The sequence below is a fragment of the Euleptes europaea genome, chromosome 3 (assembly GCF_029931775.1).
Source record: "Euleptes europaea isolate rEulEur1 chromosome 3, rEulEur1.hap1, whole genome shotgun sequence".
Lineage (NCBI taxonomy): Eukaryota > Metazoa > Chordata > Lepidosauria > Squamata > Sphaerodactylidae > Euleptes > Euleptes europaea.
Window position 1 is genome coordinate 119774174 of NC_079314.1, and position 21833 is coordinate 119796006.

The following is a 21833-nucleotide window of genomic DNA, read 5'->3' on the forward strand; positions in this document are numbered from 1 at the left end:
GGGGGGAAGATACATGGGGCGATCAGGCCTGGCGCCTGAGACCAAAAGGTGTGAACTGCTTTTACGAGTTCACTGGTAGCAGGTGATGGGAAGCAGAGACACATACACAAAGGCCCTTACATTCTGCCCCCCTTAAGGCCCCCTCCGGGGTCCTCGAGAGGGCGAGGCTTATCGGGATAAGCGAGGTGGAATTCTCGGACCAAGCGAGGGGCCGCCATGTGGGGCGCGGCCACCCACTCGTCGTGAGCGGACCCAAGGTTTTTCCAACGAACAAAGTAGAACAGTTTCCCCTTCTTCCATTTGGAATCTAAGACCTTGGATATTTCCAGATGGGTATCCCCTCCTACCACAGTAGGAATCTCATGGTCGGGAGGGGGGTGGAACTGGGGAGCTGCCACATACGGTTTGAGGAGACTGATATGAAAAACAGGGTGGACTCCCTTGAGAGTCTTTGGGAGCTTCAGTTCCACGGTAACCTCATTGATCACTCTGGTAATGGGGAAAGGTCCCACATAACGGTCGCTCAGTTTTTTGCAGGGACGAAGAGAGCGGAGGTTTTTGGTGGACAGATACACTTGCTCCCCCACCTTTAGCTCCCATCCCGGAGACCGGTGTTTGTCTGCTTGTTCCTTGTACTTGCTTTTCGCCTTCTCAAGATTTTTGAGCAGCCACGGCCAGGTAGATTTAACTGCCTGGATCCACTCCTGAAGATCAGGGGTGGATTGGAGCTCTGGCGTGACGGGAGCGGAGCCGAAAGGACCGAATTCCGTCCCGTATATTACTTGGAAGGGACTAAAGCCGGTAGAGGAATGAGGCGCATTGTTGTACGCATATTCGGCGAATGGCAGCAGGTCGACCCAGTCATCCTGGTGGAAATTTACATAGCAACGCAAATAACATTCTACCACCGCGTTTACTCGTTCCGTTTGACCATCCGTTTGGGGGTGATAGGCGGAAGACAAACCCTGTTCCTCCACCCCCATGAGCTTTAGAAATGCTCGCCAGAATTTGGCAACAAACTGGACCCCCCGGTCGGAGAGGACCTTCCTCGGTACCGAGTGTAGCCTGAGGACATGTGTAACAAATAGTTTAGCCAAACCCTGGGCTGAAGGAAGACCTGCACATGGAACAAAATGGACCTGTTTGGAAAAAAGGTCCGTGATTACCCAGAGAACCGTTTTTCCCCGACTAGGAGGTAGGTCGGTGATAAAATCCATGGCTATGACCTCCCAGGGGCGGGAGGGGTTCTCCAGCGGTTTGAGAAGCCCGGGGGGTTTTCCCATCCGTTTCTTAGCTGTGGCGCAAGTGGGGCAGCTGCGCACATACAGCTCCACATCGGCTCTCATACCGGGCCACCAGAACTGCCTCCGTACCAGGTGAAGTGTTTTAATGAAGCCAAAATGACCCGCCAATCTGGCACCATGTACAAGTCCCAATACCTCCTTGCGAAGGGAGGATGGGACATACAGTTTCCCCCCCTGCATCCACCAAGTGTTGGTTCGTTCCAGGCCCGTAGGGAGGAGATGGTGCTCCTCCTCCTGTAAGGAAGCGTCCCGGAGCCGCTGTTGGAAGGCTTCCGGGATACCCTTGAGCGTAGGGGGGGTCTCTGGTCGATGGGCTTGGGAGCGGGTGGTGACGGCTAAGCCGGGGACCTCCCCACGCTGCTCGGGCGTGAACAGGGAGTCGACAGGGCGATCGAAATCGTTGCGATACTGGGGAAGTCGAGACAGAGCGTCGGCTAGGGCATTGTCTTTACCCGGGACATGTTTGAGAGTGAACCGGAATTTGGCGAAGAATTGGGCCCACCGAATTTGTTTGGCGTTGAGCTTTCTAGCTCCCTTGAGAGCCTCGAGATTCTTGTGATCGGTACACACTTCAAACGGCAGTTCGGCACCTTCTAAAAAGTGCCTCCATATGGTGAGGGCATGTTTGACCGCCGCCGCCTCCTTCTCCCAAATAGCCCAGTTGATTTCGGACTGGGAAAACTTTTTGGAGAAGTAGGCGCATGGTCTCAACCGCCCCCCTTCATCCCTCTGCAATAGGGCCCCACCCATGGCCACATCCGAGGCATCCACCTGCACCACGAAAGGCTTGGTGCAATCTGGGTGAGCCAAAACGGGCTCGGATGAAAAAAGCAGTTTTAAACACTCAAAAGCCTGCTGGCACTGGGGGGACCATTGCAAACGGGCTGAGGGAAGCGCGGCGCTAGCCCCCTTGTCCTTGGTACGCAACAGATTGGTGAGAGGAAGCGCAACCTGGGCAAAGTTGGGAATGAAGTTTCGGTAAAAGTTAGCGAATCCCAAAAATTGCTGAAGCTGGCGGCGGGTAGTGGGGGGTTCCCAATCTCGCACCGCCTGGACCTTAGCGGGGTCCATTTCTAAACCTTGGTGGGAAATCACGTACCCAAGAAATGTAATGGAAGGTTGGTGGAACTCACATTTGGATACCTTAGCATACAGTTTGTGCTCCCGCAGCCGCTGGAGCACTTCTCGCACAAGGCGCACATGTTCTTCCATGGTTTCAGAGTAAATAAGTATGTCATCGAGAAATACCACCACCCCCCGAAACAGCAAATCATGTAAAACCTCATTAATCAATTGCATAAACACACTGGGGGCCCCCGAAAGTCCGAACGGCATGACTAGGTATTCAAACATTCCAAAACAGCTGGAAAAGGCCGTTTTGGGTTCGTCTCCTTCTTTAATGCGGATGCGGTGGTATGCTTCCACTAAGTCCAGTTTGGTGAAGATTCGGCCCTCCTTTAATTGTGCTAAAAGGTCGGGAATAAGAGGGAGAGGGTAAGCGTTAGACTGGGTGACCGCGTTTAGCCTACGAAAGTCAATACACAGTCTTAGATCTCCCGTCTTTTTCTTCACAAAGAAGGCCGGGGCCGAATAAGGCGCTTTGGAAGGGCGTATGAAACCCCTCGCCAAGTTGGCGTCCAAATAGTCCCGCAACACCGCCTTCTCACTAGGGCTCATGGGATAGATCTTCCCTTTAGACAGTTTGCCTTCCCCCACGATTTCAATGGCACAGTCCGTCTCTCTGTGGGGAGGTAGTTCGTCACATTCTTTAACATCAAAGACATCCGCAAACTGCGAGTATTCTGTGGGAAGTTGAGGGGGAATGGAGATCGGGTTGGGGGACCCTACCAATGCGGCGGCCGGAGTCCTGAGTACCCGTTCCTTGTCATGCAACCCACAGGGGCTTTCGGGAAACGAGAGCACCCGTTTAACCCAGTCGATGGAGGGGTTATGTCCCCGTAGCCAGTTCATCCCTAACACCACTGGGGTTACAATAGGGGCGATGGTAAAATACAAGCGTTCCCAATGTTCTCCCACCGACATAATCACAGCTGCAGTTCGGTGGGTCACTGGGCCCCGTTTAAAATCGCTCCCGTCCATTTGGGAAAAGCGGAGGGGTCCCGGAAGCCGCTTGCGCCGGACTCCCAGTTTCTTGGCAGCTTCCTCACTAATCATAGTGCGGGCACACCCCGAGTCAACCAAAGCGGGGAATTCTAAACTGGGACCCCCTTTGGGTAGGGACAGGTGAACACGTACATACACATTGTCCTCTTGGGCGCTTACCATCGGTGGAGCTCCTTGCACAACGACAGGGGCGGTCTGCTGCGGAGCCCCTTCTACAGCAGACCGACGGCGTTTTTTGCCGGCTGTTCCCACTCTTCCTCCTCGCTGGAAGAGGGGGATGGAGTGGTGGCATTCGGGGATCCGTCCGAATCAAAAGTAGTATTTGTAATCCGGGACCCCGTTGGGCCTGTAGAGGTGGAGATCACATCCTGGGGGCGCGCATGGAGAGCGGAGGGTGCGCCGGAACGCCGGCCCGGTGGCCCGCTCCTGCGGCGGGGCTGGTCCTCAGCGGCCGCCTTCTGCGGTTCGGTCGGGGCTTGGCGAGGGGGGTTTGGACGACCCGCACGAGAGGGGCATTGCGACGCAAAGTGCCCCTTTCCTCCACAGGTCAGGCAGACGCCGGTCTCAAAACGCTTACGGCGTTCAGCGGCCGAGGGACCCCCGCTCCCTCCCGGTCGGAAGTCTCGGCCCCGGTCACTCCGGGGTCTCGGGTCTCGTCCAACACGTTGTTTGGACAAAGTCAGGAGTTGTTTGCGATTCTCGATGTCGGCAGCGTGGCGAACCCAACCTTCCACATCTGGGGGGTTCCCTTGCATAAAAGCCCAATGCTGGAGGTCCGGGTTGAGGCCCTCCCTGAAACACTGTACCAAAGTGGCCTCACTCCAGTCCAGGATTCGGCTGGCCAGTGATTGGAACTCACTTGCATACTGCGCCACCGACTTGGTCCCTTGGCGCAGTTGCATCAGGGAGGCTTTAGCCCGCTCACCCAGAGTCGGGTCCTCGAAGCGGTTTCGGAGTGCTACCATAAACTCATCCAGGGTTCGTAGCACCGGCGAGCGGAGTTCATACTGCAACACCATCCAGGCGGCCGCCTCCCCTTGCAGCAGGGAAGCCACGTACTGCACCCGGGACTCCTCGGAAGTGAAGGTTCGGCCTTGTTCTCGCATAAAAATGTCCACTTGGACCATGAAAAAAGTCAACTGGTCTCCCGAACCGTCATAGGTGACTTTCAGGTCCCGACGGGACGGGAGGCTAGGAGGCGCGGGGGGGGCTGCCGGTGTTCCGTCCGGGGGGTTGCCGGCAGGCGGTTGCACTTTCAACGCGTCCAGGGCCGCGGCCATCTCACCCATCACCCGCCGCATGGACTCCATCTGTTCCTGCATGGCTTGGCGATCCTCCAGCCACTGCCTGCGTTCCTCTTCCATCAGGGCCTCCTTGCGCGCCGGGTCCCCTTCAAGTCCCGTGCTGGGGAAGGCCAAACGGCGATCCTTCGCCGCGGTTCGGGAGAGAGACCAACCCTTGGGGGAGTCCAGCCAATTGTTAAAAAGTCCTCGGCCTTGGTCGGGGATGGGACCCCTAGGCTTCTTTGGCTTGGCACCCTCCTCCTTGGGATCCGGTTTCTCCGGTACCACCGGTCCGTCCGGTGCGTCAGGGGTAGTAGGGGTGTTTTCCTCATCGCCTGACATTCTGTCCCAAAAGGTACAGCAGCAGTTCGAGAGGCAAAGACTTGCAACTTAATGTGAGAGATCCCCTCTCTCTGAGTTTACTTCTCCAAATCAAATGTTCAGACGTTGATAAAGAAACAAAGGATTTATTGAAGACATCAGGAGATGAGACAGGCACAGGTAGCAAGTTGCAAGTGAGGGGCTAATCGGGTTTACAGAATATATTGACTCCAGGGCACTGGGGCACTGGGGTTCACACTTATTGTTATGGGAAGTTACAAGCTTGGCATAATACAAAACATCAGACGAGTCCCAGGAAGTCTGGTGAAGCTATCACACTTCCAAGGCCGCCTCGGCCTGAGGGAGTACTGACAGGAAGAACAGCGGGGGGGAAGATACATGGGGCGATCAGGCCTGGCGCCTGAGACCAAAAGGTGTGAACTGCTTTTACGAGTTCACTGGTAGCAGGTGATGGGAAGCAGAGACACATACACAAAGGCCCTTACAGCTGGTTTGATTCTTCCTTAAGTGATAGGGAAAGTCGGCATATAAAAACCTGCTCTTCTTCTTCTTCTAACTTCTAACCATTGCTAATGCTGGTTAGCTTTCGAGATCTGACGAGGTCAGGCTAGCCTGGGCCATCCAGGTCAGAACAGTTTTCAGTCCTTGATTTGCTAATATTTTGCACAAACCTGGAAAGATCCGCTGAGTTTCAGTCCCACTAAAGTCAGTGGAAGCTGAGTGTCGTCGCGTCCTTTTGGTAGGACTGCAGCACTTGTCACTCTGTGAATGGCTACTCCTTGTGCGTTGCCTGCTGGGTGACCTTGGGCCAGTCTCAGTTCTCTCCAAACCTTTTCAGCCTCACCTACCTCACAAGGTGTCTGTTGTGGGGAGGGGAAGGGAAGGCGACTAAGCCGGTTTGAAACTCCTGTCAGTAGCGAAAATTGGGGTATAAAAACCAACTCCGTCTTCTTCTTCTCGCTTGGCTTGCCTGAGAAATGGCCGGAGGAGAGCCTCCCATGCCACCTGTATCTTTTAAAACCTCAGTGGCCCAAAGCACTTGAGTTTAGTTACCGCTCAGTTCCGCTAGAATTGCCATATCGTGTTGCTCCCCAGACTCCATTTTATTTTTATGTACTTCGGTGGCTTTTTGTTGTTAATAACATAATAGCTCCACTCTCCTGTGGTCAGAGGGGAAATGATGCCGAGAGATATTTGTCTACAAAGAGGGAAAGAGCACTCTTACAACTGTGGGATGAACTCCACAGTCATCACCATCATCATTATCATTATTTTGCTGTCAAGTTGCAGCCAACTTATGGCAACCCCATACACTTTTCAAGGCAAGACATGAACGGAGAGATAAGAACATAATAAACAAGAACATCAGGCTAAGGCCCATCAAGTCCAGCAGTCTGTTCACACAGTGGCCAACCAGGTACCTCTAGGAAGCCCACAAACAAGACGACTGCAGCAGCATTTATCCTGCCTGTGTTCCACAGCACCTCATATAATAGGCATGCTCCTCTGAGGCTGGAGAGAATAGGTATGCATCATGACTAGTATCCATTTGGACTAGTAGCCATGGATGATAGCCCTCTCCTACATGAACATGTCCACTCCCCTATTAAAGCCTTCCAAGTTGGCAGCCATCACCACATCCTGGGGCAGGGAGTTCCACAATGTAACTATGCTTTGTATGAAGAAAGACTTCCTTTTACCTGAATCTCTCATCCTCCAGCTTCAGCAGATGACCCCACATTCTAGTATTATGAGAGAGGGAGAAAAGCTTCTCCCTGTCCACTCTCTCCATCCCATGCATAATTTTATAGACCTCTATCATGTCTCCCCTTAACCGCCTTCTTTCCAAGTTCATGGAGGAAAGGGGTATTAATGACTTCTAGTTAAAATGGATACTAGTCATGATGCATATCTGTTATCTCCAGGATCAGAGGAGCATGCCTGTTAGGTGCCGTGGAACACAGACAGGATAGTTCTGCTGCAGCTGTCTTGTTTGGGGGCTTCCTAGAGGCACCTGGTCGGCCACTGTGTGAACAGACTGCTGGACTTGACGGGCCTTGGTCTGATCCAGCAAGGCTTTTCTTATGTTCTTAACAGCCCTAAGCGTTTCCCATCGCCTGCTTCGGTTTAGCAACCCTGGACTTCCTTGGTGGTCTCCCATCCAAGGACTAACTATTATATGAGGTGGTGTGACTAACTATGGCTGACCCTGCTTAGCTTCTGAGATCTGATGAGACGGGTCTACCTTGGGCCATCCAGGTCATGGCGGGCAATAAATACTCTGCACTTATGGAAGATAGAACTATCAGCCCATTGGTGGTGGAAAAGTGCTGTCAGGTCACAGCCAACTTAGGGCAACCCATAGGGTATTTATGGCAAGAGACAAACAGAGGTGGTTTGCCATTGCCTGTCTCTGCGTAGCGACCATGGACTTTCTTGGTGGTCTCCCATCCAAGTACTAACCAGGGCCAACCCTGCTCAGTTTGCAAGATCTTATGAGATCAGGCTAGCCTGGACCACCCAGATTAGGGTGAAGTCCACCATAGTCTCGTCAGTTCTGACTCTTAAAAATGTGTACCCAAAGGTTGCGTGGGAAAAGACTCAATTATGTATAGAAATATATTTATTTTAAGGCACTCATATCTATATTAACACATTAAAAATTATATTAAAAGAAAGCACTGTGGCAGGTTTATTACAGGTTAATAAACTAAAACCACATCCAAACCAATCGTGTTTCGGCCCCCTGGCCTTCATCAGTGGTCTAATATCATCACTTATAATGCACACCCATACATATTACAACATAGTATTCTAGCAAAATAATAACAACAACCCAGCAACATAAGAACATAAGAAAAGCCCTGCTGGATCAGACCAAGGCCCATCAAGTCCAGCAGTCTGTTCACACAGTGGCCAACCAGGGGGCTCTAGGAATAATAACAACAACCCTGCTGATAGGAAGAAAGTAGATTCCTTTGAAATGTGGTGTTGGAGGAGAGTGTTACGGATACCCTGGACTGCCAAAAAAACAAATCAGTGGGTTATATTATTATTATTATTTATTACATTTCTACCCCGCTCTCCCCAACCTGAAGGTCGGGCTCAGAGCGGCTTACACAGTCTAAAACACAATAAAACAATAACCCATTAAAATAGTTTAAAATACAATTTAAAATAGCCCAATAATGGCTATTATAGATCAAATGCCTGAACTGACCCTAGAAGCTAAAATGACTAAACTGAGGCCCTCATATTTTGGTCGCATTATGAGAAAACAAGAGTCACTAGAAAAGACAGTCATACTAGAAAAAGTTGAGGGCAGCAGGAAAAGAGGAAGATTCAACAAGAGATGGATAGACTCAATAAAGGAAGCCACGGCCCTCAATTTGCAAGATCTGAGCAAGGCTGTCAAAGACAGGACATTTTGGAGGACTTTGATTCATAGGGTCGCCATGAGTCGGAAGCGACTTGACGGCACTTCGCACCCACACAGGTATGTATGTACAGATGTATTCCAATTTGTCTTTGTGTATTCGATAAAATTTATAAAATTAAAGAGCCCACTGCCGTAGAATACTTTCTGCTTGCTCTTTTCTGGGCTGTGTTAGCCTTCCATACAAGGTGTGCATACCAGCTTCAACCAGATAAAATGAGCGTATTAAGCTCATTGCCGAACTATTGGAAAATTGGTAGCTTTTGTGAGACACCATCAGCAAGTGCTGGTATAGGAATTTGGAGATGTCCTAGCCCAGGTGAAGGCAACTCCTGGCACGCTCTGAACTGTGGCATGCCAGAACATTTTGTTTGGCGGGCAGAATGCCCAAGCGACTGTTGCCAGCTCCTGAGGCGCCGGCAACCTCATCTAGGCTGGCAGTACAGGAGAAGGTGGCTGGCACTGTCCCGCTGAACACACGCTGCCACCAGCAGGTAAGCCCAAGGCTCTGGTGCTGCTGCCAGAGCTCAGTTTGTGTCCTGTGTCTGGCCAAGTACAACCAGTTGCTGCCTCTCAGATCATAGGGTGGCTGTGAGGATAAAAGGTGGGAAACTGACTCAGCTCTTTGGAGGAGAGGGCGGGTAAAGTTGTGATGTTGGGAGAGAGTCCCTTCCTCTGGCAGAATTTTATAGGTTATTGCACTTGGATGGGAACCGTAATGTCTGTCTGTGATGGTCTAGGGGCCTTTGTGTTCATAACTCATTGCCTTAGCTACTGCTCTGTGCTAGCTCATCACAACTCAAGGGGGCGTTGTACCAGGAAGGGGCCCTCTTTCAAGCTGGGCTCGGTGGTAGAGCATCTACCATGATAACCATCTTCAAGTAATCTTCAAGCAATAATCTTTGAGAATTCATGGAGAACAGGAGAAGTTCCAGCAGACTGGAGGAGGGCAAATGTGGTCCCCATCTTTAAAAAGGGGGGAAAAGAAATCCCAAACAATTATCGCCCAGTCAGCCTGACATCAATACCAGGTAAAATACTAGAGCAGATAATTAAACAGACGGTCTGTAAGCACTTAGAAAGAAATGCCGTGAACACTGACAGTCAACATGGGTTTCTCAAAAACAGGTCATGCCAAACTAATCTCATCTCTTTTTGAAAGAGTGACAAGTATGGTAGATGAAGGGAATGTTGTAGATGTAGTGTACCTTGATTTCAGTAAAGCCTTTGATAAAGTCCCCCATGATCTTCTTGAAACAAAGCTAGTAAAATGTGGGCTGGACACTGCTGCTGTTAGGTGGATTGGGAATTGGTTGACCAACCGAACCCAAAGGGTGCTCATTAATGGCACAACTTCATCCTGGAGAGGAGTGACCAGTGGGGTACCACAGGGGTCTGGCCTAGGACCGGTACAATTTAATATTTTTATAAATGACTTGGATGATGGAATAGAGAGCATGCTAATCAAATTTGCAGATGACACTAAGTTAGGAGGGGTAGTTAATACCCCGGAGGGTAGGGTCAGAGTTCATAATAGACTGGAGAGCTGAGCCATAAGCAATAAAATGGATTTCAATAGGGAGAAGTGTAAAGTACTAGGCAGAAACAACATAAGGCACAGGTACAGAATGGGAGATAGTTGGCTTGACATCAGTACATGTGAAAGAGATCTGGGAGTCTTAGTGGACCACAAACTGAATATGAGTCAACAGTGTGATATGGCGGCTAAGAAGGCCAATGCAATTCTGGGCTGCATCAATAGGAGTATTGTATCTAGATCAAGGGAAGTAATACTACCATTGTATTCTGCATTGATCAGACCTCACTTGGAATACTGTGTCCAGTTTTGGGCTCCACAATTTAAGAAGGATGTTGACAAGTTGGAGCGTGTCCAGAGGAGGGCGACCAGAATGGTCAAAGGTCTGGAATCCATGCCTTATGAGGAGAGACTTAGGGAGTTGGGTTTGTTTAGTTTGGAGAAGAGAAGGTTGAGGGGAGACATGATAGCCATGTTTAAATATTTGAAGGGATGTCATGTTGATGAGGGAACTAGCTTGTTCTCTGTTGCTCCAGAGACTAGGACACCGAGTAATGGATTTAAACTAATAGAAAAGCGATTCTACCTAAACATTAGGAAGAACTTCCTGACGGTGAGGGCTGTTCGATGGTGGAATGCACTGCCTCGGAGGGTGGTGAAGTCCCCGTCTTTGGAGGTCTTTAAGCAGAGGCCGGATGGCCATCTGTAGGGAGTGCTTTGATTGTGGGATCCTGCATGGCGGGGGGAGGTTTGGGGTCACTGGGGATGTGGGGGGAGGTAGTTGTTAATTTCCTGCATTGTGTAGGGGGTTGGAATAGATGACCCTGGTGGTCCCAACTCTAAGATTCTATGATTCTAAGTACTTGAGGGGTTGTCATATAGAGGAGGGTGCCGAGTTGTTTTCTGTTGCCCCAGGAGGTCTGACCAGAACCAACGGGTTGAAATTAAATCAAAAGAGTTTCGGTCTAGACATTAAGAAGAATTTTCTAACAGTCAGAACAGTTCCTCGGTGGAACAGGCTTCCTCGGGAGGTGATAAGCAGTCCTTCCCTGGAGGTTTTAAAGAAGATGTTAGATGGCCATCTGTCAGCAATGCTGATTCTATGACCTTAAGCAGATCATGAGAGGGAGGGCATCTTGGCCCTCTTCTGGTCACTAGGGGTGTGGTGGAGGGAGGTAGTTGTGAATTTCCTGCATTGTGCAGGGGGTAGGACTAGATGACCCTGGTGGTCCCTTCCAACTCTATGATTCTGTGATCTGCTTGGCATGCAGAAGGTCCCAGGTTCAATCCCTGGCATCTCCAGTTAAAGGGACTAGGCAAGTAGGTGATGTGAAAGGGCTCTGGTTGAGACCCTGGAGAGCCGCCGTCGGTCTGAGTAGACAATACTGACTTTGATGGACCAAGGGTCTAATTCAGTATAAGGCAGTTTCATGTGTTCATGTGTTCACTCCATGGCTCTTTGGGTTTCTTCTAGCCTTATGACTTCGCTACAGGCTGTGGTTGAGGAAACTGGCGTCTGAATATAGTTTCAGAGGGTAGCCCTGTTGGTCTTTAGTAGAACAGGTAGGTTGGAATCCAGTAGCACCTTAGAGAGCAACAAGATGTTCAGAGTATAAGCTTTTGAAGGTACACCAGCGTGGTGTAGTGGTTAAGAGCGGTGGTTTGGAGCAGTGGACTCTAATCTGGAGAACTGGGTTCGATTCCCCACTCCTCCACATGAGGGGTGGATGCTAACCTTGTGAACCGGGTTGGTTTCCCCACTCCTATACGTGAAGCCAGCTGGGTGACTTTGGGCTAGTCACAGCTCTTAGAGCTCTCTCAGCCTCACCTACCTCACAGGGTGTCTGTTGTGGGGAGGGGAAGGGAAGGTGATTATAAGCCGGTTTGATTCTTCCTTAAGTGGTAGAAAAAGTCGGCATATAAAAACCAACTCCTACACCTCTACTTCTTCTTCCCCTTTTTTCTCTTCTTCCTCTTCCTCTTCTTCTTCTTCTATCTAACAAAGGGACCTTTCTCTCTCAAAAGCTGATATCCCGAAAATGTCGTTGGTCTCTAAGCTGCTAGTGGAGTGGAATCTGAATAGAAAACGCTCTGTTAAAGGGAAGAGCCAGAAAAAGAGGGATCTTTTGGAGAGCTCGGAGATTGGATGGTTTATCTTCGCATGCAGTAAAGTATGTCACCAGCTTGTTCTTAAAAGCAATATCTGCTCAGTCATAAACGATAATACCATAGCCCGATTCCCCAGCGTCTAGTTTTCCCCTGCAAACGCGGCGCATTCCTCCTTTTAGTACGTTCTCCACAGATGCGTCTTCAGTAGCAAATGATCTCTGGTGCATCCAGTGAGGTGGTTGTTTTACATTCTTTATATTTATTAAGCCGCGCGTGTGTTTAATTGACAGTATCTTCTGATGCTTTTCAGCAAAGAAAGAGGGGAGAGTTGCTCTCATCCATCAGCCTTTTTTTTTTCAAATGCAGCTCGATCCCCTTGAAACGGCTGCTGCTTTGAACATTTGCAGGATGGGAGATCAAAGCGCTTAAATCCAACTAGGGCACCTGGCTTGGCTACAGTTGCTTCCGGGCCAAGAGCGGGCAAGGACTGTTACCTTGGGAAAGCAATCTCTGCCTGCATGATCAAGGAATTCCCGGGGAAGGGAGTTCAGCTTCGTATCATTGACTGATTATGCTTGGATCAGATAACGTTGTTAAGAAACTGTGAGCTGAACCTACCATCATCGATATATCCGATAGTAAAGTGTATATCTGATATCGATATATCTGATAGTAAAATGGGGAGGGGCCGTGGCTCAGTGGTAGAGCATCCGCTTGGCATGCAGAAGGTCCCAGGTTCAATCCCCAGAATATCCAGTTAAAGGGACCAGGCGAGTAGGTGATGTGAAAGACCTCTGCCAGAAACCCTGGAGAGCCACTGCCGGTCTGAGTAGACAGTACTGACTTTGATGGACCAAGGGTCTGAGTAGAAGGCCGCTTCATGCCTTCAGTAGAAGGCAGCTTCATGTGTTCATGTGTAAAGTGGCTCTTAAAATGCTTTTTTATGCAGCAATTGGGTTTGAGGGGGAGAGTAAGTTTTCTTTCACTACAGCCAATTATTAGGGTTGCCAACCTCCACGTAGTAGCTGGAGATCTCCCGCTATTACAACTGATATCCAGCTTATAGATATCAGTTAGCCTAGAGAAAATGGCCACTTTGGCAATTGGACTCTATGGCATTGAAGACCCTCCCTTCCCCAGACCCCACCCCCCTCAGGCTCCGCCCCAAGAATCTCCAGGTATTTCCCAAACTGGAGCTGGCAACCCTAGTTGGAGGAGAATTTTATGGATACTGCAGACGGCCATAAGTCAGAAGCGACTTGATGGCACTTAACACACATGCAAGATGTAACAGAAATCAAATGGAGTCAGATGGCACACAAGCAGACACCAAACATGTGCCCTTTGTGAACTGCAAGGGCAGCCAAGAGCACACCTGGCAGGTAGAGTTGCCCGGTCCCTCTTCGCCACCTGCGGGAGGTTTTTGGGGCAGAGCCTGAGGAGGGCGGGGTTTGGGGTGGGGAGGGACTTCGATGCCATAGAATCCAATGGCCAAAGTGGCCATTTTCTCCAGGTGAACTGATCTCTATCGGCTGGAGATCGATTGTAATAGTGGGAGATCTCCAGCTAGTACCTGGAGGTTGGCAACCCTACTGGCAGGTGATGGAGGACAGGTTGTCTTCAGGGAAGTTTGTCTGCTGTTGTTAAGAAGCCAATGGTGAACATGCTAGGGAACCCAAGATGCCCCAGAGAGAGCTTGAAAACTGTGGGATAATATGTTGAGTCTCCCCACAGTTGTACAATCAAGTAGGCACCACACCTGAGGGGGATTCTTTACTAGAACTGAGCAAAATCGCCTTTTTAAGCATCTTTTAGATAAGAGGCATCATAACAAAAAACAAACCCCTCCCTCTGCTTTGCGAAAGAAAATGATCTTTGTCGGTTTCTGTATCAATGCTTCTCTTATCCATATTAGCTAAGCCAGCTAAGGCAATAAAGTTGGGGGTTGAAACGTCTGAAGTTTTAGGAAGCGATAAACTGTTGTATAAAAAAAATAAAATCCAGCAAGTTGTCATTTGCGGGAGGGGGGAGGGGGGAAGTGACTTGATTTTACCTAAAGTGCTTTTCCGTCTAGAGGGACTGCTTAATTGTACTCACAAATCACCTTGAATGCTTTCCTAGAAAGATAAAACAAGTTACATTTGTATATCATTCAGCGAGTGCTTGGCTTCTGAATTGGATATGAGATAGAGATTTCAGCTTCCCCCCTTCACCTTTAGGGCTCCCGCCCGGATCTTTTCTTTTAGATTATTCACAGCCGGCATGGAAGTCAGCAAGCTGATCTCTCCCACCCCTCACAACAACCCCTTTTTAGCTTCATTAGGTTTTTGGACTTTTCCCTCTGGGGCGTTACCTGGGGGCCACGGTCCAGCAACCCGAATGAACCTCTCTTTGCATTTTGATTTGCTGAAATCTCCTTAGCCTTTTACAAGAACCCGAGCGCTGCGGTTGTTATGTTAAATAAGTGTAATTACCATGCGTTAAGGGAATTTTCCATCCTTGACTTACCACATGACTTGCTACTCTCACACTGAGAAAATACACCCCACGGCGCTTTTTTTACCTTTATGGGTTTTCCCCTCCATTTTCATCTGGCAGCACGAGAGGGTTTCAACGGAGAATTGATTCCGATTCCCTTGTAATTTTACATATGGTGGCATATTGTTATTTTTTTAAAAGTGAACTTGTTTTAGAAAAATTGTTCAGAAAACCATACAGGCCTGTGTAACATCAGACTGGATATAAGCAGGAAATCAGTCGTGTATTTCAGCTGGCGGGCTACTGGATAAGCACCCTTATTTTGTGTCCTTCCTCATTGGTGTGTGTGTGTGTGTTAAGTGCCGTCAAGTTGCTTCTGACTCATGGCGACCCTATGAATGAAAGTCCTCCAAAATGTCCTATCTTTGACAGCCTTGCTCAGATCTTGCAAATTGAGGGCTGTGGCTTCCTTTATTGAGTCCGTCCATCTCTTGTTGGGTCTTCCTCTTTTCCTGCTGCCCTCAACTTTTCCTAGCATGACTGTCATTTCCAGTGACTCTTCTCAAGTGTCTTCTTGTCTTCTCAAGACAAGAGTCCTCACTGGTAGCTACCTTGAAATGTCTCTAAAGCTAAAAGTAGTCCCCTGTGCAAGCGCCGGGTCATTACAGATTCATGGGGTGACGTCACATCCCAACATTTACTAGACAGACTCTATTTACGGGGTAGTTTGCCACTGCCTTCCCCGGTCGTCTACACTATACAACACTTTATCCCCAGCAAGCTGGATACTCATTTTACCAACCCTGGAAGGATGGAAGGCGGAGTCAACCTTGAGCCGGCTGCCTGAAATCGACTTCTGTCGGGATCGAACTCAGGTTGTGAGCAAAGCTTTTCACTGCAGTACTGCAGCTTGCCACTCTGCTCCAAACATCTCTAGGCTCTCCAAAGGCATGCAAATGCATTTTGGATCAATCAACCCATGTAAATGACTTGCACCATTTTTTCCTGTAGTGGTAGAAAGTGCAATCAAGTTACAGGCAACCTATAGTGACCCCGTGTGGTTTTCAAGGCAAGAGACATTTAGAGGGGGGGTTGCTGCTGCCTCCTTTGACATGACAACACTTGGACTATCCAAGCATTAACCAGGGCCGACCCTGCTTAGCTTCCAAGATCCAATGAGATCAGGCCAGCCTGGGCAATCCAGGTCAAGGCAAGAGAAGATTTGTTTCAGATTTCCAAACCTGGTTGGCCACTGTGTGAACAGACTGCTGGACTTGATGGTGTAGCAGCCCGTGGCAATAATTGGCTTGAGCATATGGTTTTCCTCTGGATCTAAATAAATAAAAAGCATTCCTTAAGACCTAATGCAGTAATGTGGGGTAAACGTCATACCACTTACAGCTGTTTTGAAATAACTACACGGCTACAAGGTTAAAGGCCCTTCATGCTGCCTGCTTGATAGTTAAGTCTGAAAAGTCGGCATTTGCTTATCTGAGGTGCTTTTCCAGGCATAGAATGGAAGGTCATCTCTGTTTTGGGGTTTTTTCGTCTCTGCTCTAAGATACAGTGTAAAGGACGGAATTATGCCACTGTCGGACGGAATTATGCCGCTGTCCGATAAGACAGTGCAGCAGTACAATAAACCTTGTACTGGGGATTTTGCACTTGTAAACCTGGTGACTTAATATTTTCCCCATAGATGAGTGAAAATGATACTGCCATGGATCCTGATTTGGATCCATGACAGAGGCCTGAAGATTCCTGACTCAGCTCAGATAACCACTGATCTGAGAGGATATAAGGAAGCCTCAAACGGCCAAAAGGGGGGAGGACTGGTAGAGGACAGCTGAATGCTGTCTGGCTGCTAGATCTCCTGGACATCCTCCTAAGATGTTAAACTAGGAAAGCAGAGAGTTGATGGAAGTTGGCTGACGCTGACCGACCTCACTCCCTATACTTGTCTCTTGCGTGAGACACATGAAGTGAGTTACAGAGAGGGCAGCAAGTCTGTCTGGCCATAACTCATTTCCATTATATTCTATCATTTCATGTCTTGCGTGATATGAAACTATACCATTTCACAACATGGAAGTTGTGAAACCCAAACTACAGAACTGGTCCATACAGTTCTTAGAACCAGAAACAGGGAAGAAAGGAGTCAGAGGCTCCCCCAACATAATAGGGGAGGCTTCTGTACTCAGAATAAGAGGCAAGAGATGTTCCTGGGGGAAAAAGGAGAATCTCTTTTCTCTGTAATGAAGTTTAAGGCACATATAAAATGCTTACATAAAACATATACAAAATCTATTAAGCCTATTCATGGAGACTCTTAGTTCAGGAAACATATTCACTGAAATTGACAAAGCTAGAGAATAGCTGAGTCTTCCATATAAACACTAATACAGCCTTAAGCTTGCACATAATAAATAATATATAAGCTCTGCATTGCTGACTGTTAAGAGATACACATACCATCAGCATGTATGAAGCATTCCTGATCTTGAAAGTGATCAGACATCTATAAACATAGAATGGTTTAAATATAAAGATCATAGTATCTTATCCTCTGCACACTGCAATGGGTAAAGATACTACACTTAGCTGTAATAATTGACTATAGCTCAAATAGCTCTAATTTCAGCTTTCCCTGATAAATAGACTTCAGAACAGTATTTCAATGAACCTGAACTGGCATGAAATACTCAATGAGCTTTGGACTATAATTCTTAAATAAACTAAGAACCAGAGAATCAAAGATATGGTAAAGACATAGAAGCATGGGAAAAGTCTATGTCCTTACAGAAAAGGTTTGCAATATCTTAAATATCAGCTATGCATATGAGCTGGAGAGGTTTTAGAAATAATATAAGGTTGTACTTAATTTACTATAACTTATAGTTTATATTTCAGGTACTTTGGATAAAGAAGCTTTTTGCTATAACAAATCTTTTTCCCATTATATTTAACCATATCTTCTCTCTGTGAAACTAATCAGGTTTTTACAAGATTCTGTAACTGTAGTATTCTGAAAGAATCTAGAGATACTAGTTAGAATCTCATAAAGAGAAATGTATTAAAGGTTTAAGGTTAGGAAACCTTACATAGAGAAATTACTTATAAAGATTGTATGAAACTGCTTGCATATGTTAACATAACTGAACATGTTAAAGAATCATAATGTTTGTACTTTATGACATGTTTTGAGAATATGTATTCACATGCATATATATTTTATGTGAAATAAATGTTATTTAAAGGAAGTCCCTTGTTCATAAATTTTCTGGCACTTCTCAATAGAAAGCCTACAGTCCTTGTAGGAATTATCATTGACTTCTGGCTGTGAGGTCTCGCTGAATAGATAGCTCCATTTCTCAGTAAATGGTACATTCTAGGAGTGTAGACCCCTTAACGCCACAAGCCGTGACAATGGGCCTTGGTCTGATCCAGCAGAGCTTTTCTTATGTTCTTTTCTTATGTTCTTTTGGGTGTTTCGCTTAAAAAGAAGGTGGTTAAGGGGAGATATGATAAAGGTCTATAAAATTATGCATGGCATGGAGACAGTAGACAGGGAGAAGGTTTTCTCCCTCTCAATACCAGAACATGGGGACATCTGCTGAAGCTGGAGGATGAGAGATTCCAAACAGATAAAAGGAAGTATTGCTTCACTCAACTCATAGTTAAATTGGGAAATTCCCTGCCCCAGGATGTGGTGATGGCTGCCAATTTGGAAGGCTTTAAGAGGGGAGTGGACGTGTTCATAGAGGATAGGGCTATCCATGGCTACTAGTCAAAATGAATACTAGTCATGATGCATACCTATTCTCTTCAGGATCAGAGGACCGTGCCTATTATATTACGTGCTGTGAAACACAGGCAGGATTACGCTGCTGCAGTCGCTTTGTTTGTGGGCTTCCTAGAGGCACCTGGTTGGTCACTGTGTGAACAGACTGCAGGACTTGATGGACCTTGGTCTGATCCAGCAAGGCTGTTCTTATGTTCTTATGTTCTTAATGTGCCTGCAGGCTCAAAAAGGTTGGGGACCCTTGCCTTAGAAGTTCCATCTACCATGGTTTACATAGTCATGCTGAGTCTTCCCTTCTTTTCATGCATTCCAGGTTTATTCAAGAGATTGAACACGCTTTGGGTCTCAGCCCAGCTAAGCAATGCCCACTCCGCGAGTTCCTCACCATGTATATCAAGAACATCTTCCTCAACCAAGTCCTGGGAGAAATCAACAAGGAAATAGAAGGGGTGACCAAGACCACAGACCCACTGAAGATACTGGCCAACGCGGACACCATGAAAATGCTGGGAGTGCAGAGGCCTCTCTTGCAGGTAAATGTGCTAGACAAGCCTACAAGGCTTCTCGAACAGGCTCCCCGCTGAGGTCTCGGCGAACCGTCATGGGGAGGGAGGTCCACAACTCTTGGTAGAACAGCCACCAAGGAGACCTTGTTATGCATCAATGGTTAGACGGTAGAAGTCTAGTTACTAGGCATCGGTCCGTTTTGCATATCAGTAAGAGACTCATTGTTCACCTTCTGCCATGATGCTAGCAATCCTCGTGGAGACCCTTCGTGCCTATCCTTGAGCTCTGCCGTCTTCCTCCCGTTTTTCTTTAAGGAAAATATTTGTGCAAATTGAACCTGTACAGGTCTCCAAGTGAAGGTTGCGCCTTGCGTGTTATTGGGTGGTGGGAGAACATAAAAACTGTACCAATGGAATTGGACTGTCTCAAAGCCAAGAGAGAAAAGGGCCCTATCCCCGCTGTAGCTCTACGTTACAATGAGGGGGACACCATTTGGTTTTTATGTTAATCGGATGTTTTGTATCATTTAGGATTTTATAGGGCTGTTTTAATCGTGTTTTAGATGTTTTATGCTATTTTACTTGTATGTTGGAATGTTGCATCAGCTGCTTTGTGCCCGGCCTTTCGCTGGGGAGGGCGGGGTATAAATGGAATAAAATAAAATAAAAAATTGTTATGCCAGCTCGGCATAGTGGTTAAGAGTGGCGGACTGTAATCTGGAGAACAGGGTTTGATTCTCCACTCTTCCACATGAGCAGCAGCCTGTCCAGATTAGAGAACCGGGTTTGATTCCCCACTCGTCCACATGAAGCCTGCTGGGTGACCTTGGACTAGTCACAGTTCTTTCTCAGCCCCACCTACCTCACAAGGTGTTTGATGTGGGGAGAGGAAGGGAAGGCGATAGTAAACTGTTTTAGGTGAGGGGCTGTAGCTCAGTAGTAGAGCATCTGCTTGGCATGCAGAAGGACCCAGGTTCAATCCCCGGCAGCTCTAGTTAAAGGGACTAGGCAGGTAGGTGATGTGAAAACCTCTGCCTGAAACCCTGGAGAGCCGCTGCCAGTCTGAGTTGACAATACTGACTTTGATGGCAGCTTCATGTGTTTATGTGAACCTGGTTCCCCAGATTAGAGTCCACCGCTCTTAACCACTACACCATGCTGGCCATCAATACTGACTTTGATGGACCAAGGGTCAGATTCAGTATAAAGCAGCTTCATGTGTTCATGTAAGACTCCTTAAAGGTAGAAAAAAGTAGGGTATAAAGACCAACTCTTCTTCTTCTGCTGCTTCTGCTTCTTCTGCTTCTCCTTCTTCTCCTTTCGCCATGTGATTTGGACACTTGGATGGTATTACAAGATAACTTGCAGCTGACTGTAGGCATCACAATGACCCACGAGGAAGTCCTTTCTGTGTTGGGTTTTGTAGGCCAAAATGAAGCTGAAATGGCCAATCCCTCTTACAGAAAGCCAAGCTGGCCCCGTTTTTACGTGCTATGACGTTTGCTTTCTTTAAGCTGCTGGCACACACTCCGTGGGTCCCTTCGTGATTTACAGCATATCGATTGACCTTTTAATTTATTATCTCTCACTGCAGCAATTGACAGTATAAACAGAGCTAAGGTATGAAAGTTTGGCACTTTGATTTCCTAGCAGACATTTTTTTTAAAAAATTGGCTCACTGTATAGAAAAGTAGTAGTTCGTGGAAAACTCTGCCAATTTATTTTTGCAGCGAGCGGGCCCATAGTACTGCCACAGATAATGAGAGTCAGTCTTCGGCCTGGCCAGAGCCCGTCCATCAAAAAGGGGAGATTTTTCTTTCAATTGCTCTAGGAATTTTCCACTGCGCTGCTTACGGAAGGCCTTCCATTGCAAGGCGGCGAAATAGAATGGTCACCTCGAGCACATAGGAGCCAATCAGGCTTCCAGGGAGGTTGTGGGAAGAAAAATAAAAGCGTGCCTAAAAGAGAAAACGGAGAAATTGGGTAAAAGGGTTTTTTTTTATTCGAGACTGCCTAGCTACATCTTTGTTGGAATCCACCAGAAAATGTGCAGTTGTGCATACTTGATGAGGGTTCTGCTTCCCTTCCTTTATCTTCTCCAATCAATTATTCTTCTGTGAAAATTGTCAGGCTTTCCAGAAAAGGCATAATCATTGGAGCCGTGTGTATCCTTCACGACTTAAATATTGAACCTGGAAATCTATATTTGGCGCCCTGAGAGTCTCTGAACGAGTTTTTAGTTTTCATGAGCATGGGGAGGGGGTGGACTTTGGTATCGTGCTGGTAGCTACAGAAACTAGAGCCAGGGGTGTCAAACTCAATTGTTACATGGGCCGGATATGACATAAATGTCACTTGGTCGGGCTGGGCCATGCCTTGCCAGCCCAGATCGAGAAGAAGGTTTTTAAATGCCGACTTTCTCTACCACTAAAGGGAGACTCAAACAGGTTTACAATCACCTTCCCACAGACACCTTGTGAGGTAGGTGAGGCTAAGAGAGCTCTAAGAGAGCTGTGACTAGCCCAAGGTCTCCCAGCTGGCTTTGTGTGTAGGAGTGGGGAAACAAATCCAGTTCACAAGATTATCCTCCACCGCTCATGTGGAGGAGTGGGGAATCCAACCCAATTCTCCAGAGTCCTCCACTCCAAACTACCGCTGTTAACCACTACACCATGCTGGCTCTTTAGTCAGACTTCCTGGTTTCTAAGGTGCTACTGGACTCAAATCTAGCTCTTCTGGTTTCATAGTTCCTTCTTCTGCCACCTTAGAGGAAGAAAAAGAAAAAGAGTTGGTTTTTATATGCTGACTTCTTCTATCATATAAGGAGAATCAAACCGGCTTACAATCGCCTTCCCTTCCCCTTTCCACAACAGACACTTGGTGAGGTAGGTGGGGCTGAGAGAGTTTGGAGA

General features: G+C 47.7%; 1 protein-coding gene across 1 annotated transcript in view; it reads left to right on the plus strand.

Annotated features, from left to right (window-relative positions):
* EXOC4 (exocyst complex component 4) overlaps positions 1-21833 on the plus strand; it is a 471090-nt gene that overhangs the window by 356615 nt on the left and 92642 nt on the right. Inside the window, exon 11 of the mRNA XM_056846731.1 lies at positions 18729-18948. Within this exon, the coding sequence (XP_056702709.1) occupies positions 18729-18948 (220 nt within the window). The remainder of the gene's footprint in view (positions 1-18728; positions 18949-21833) is intronic.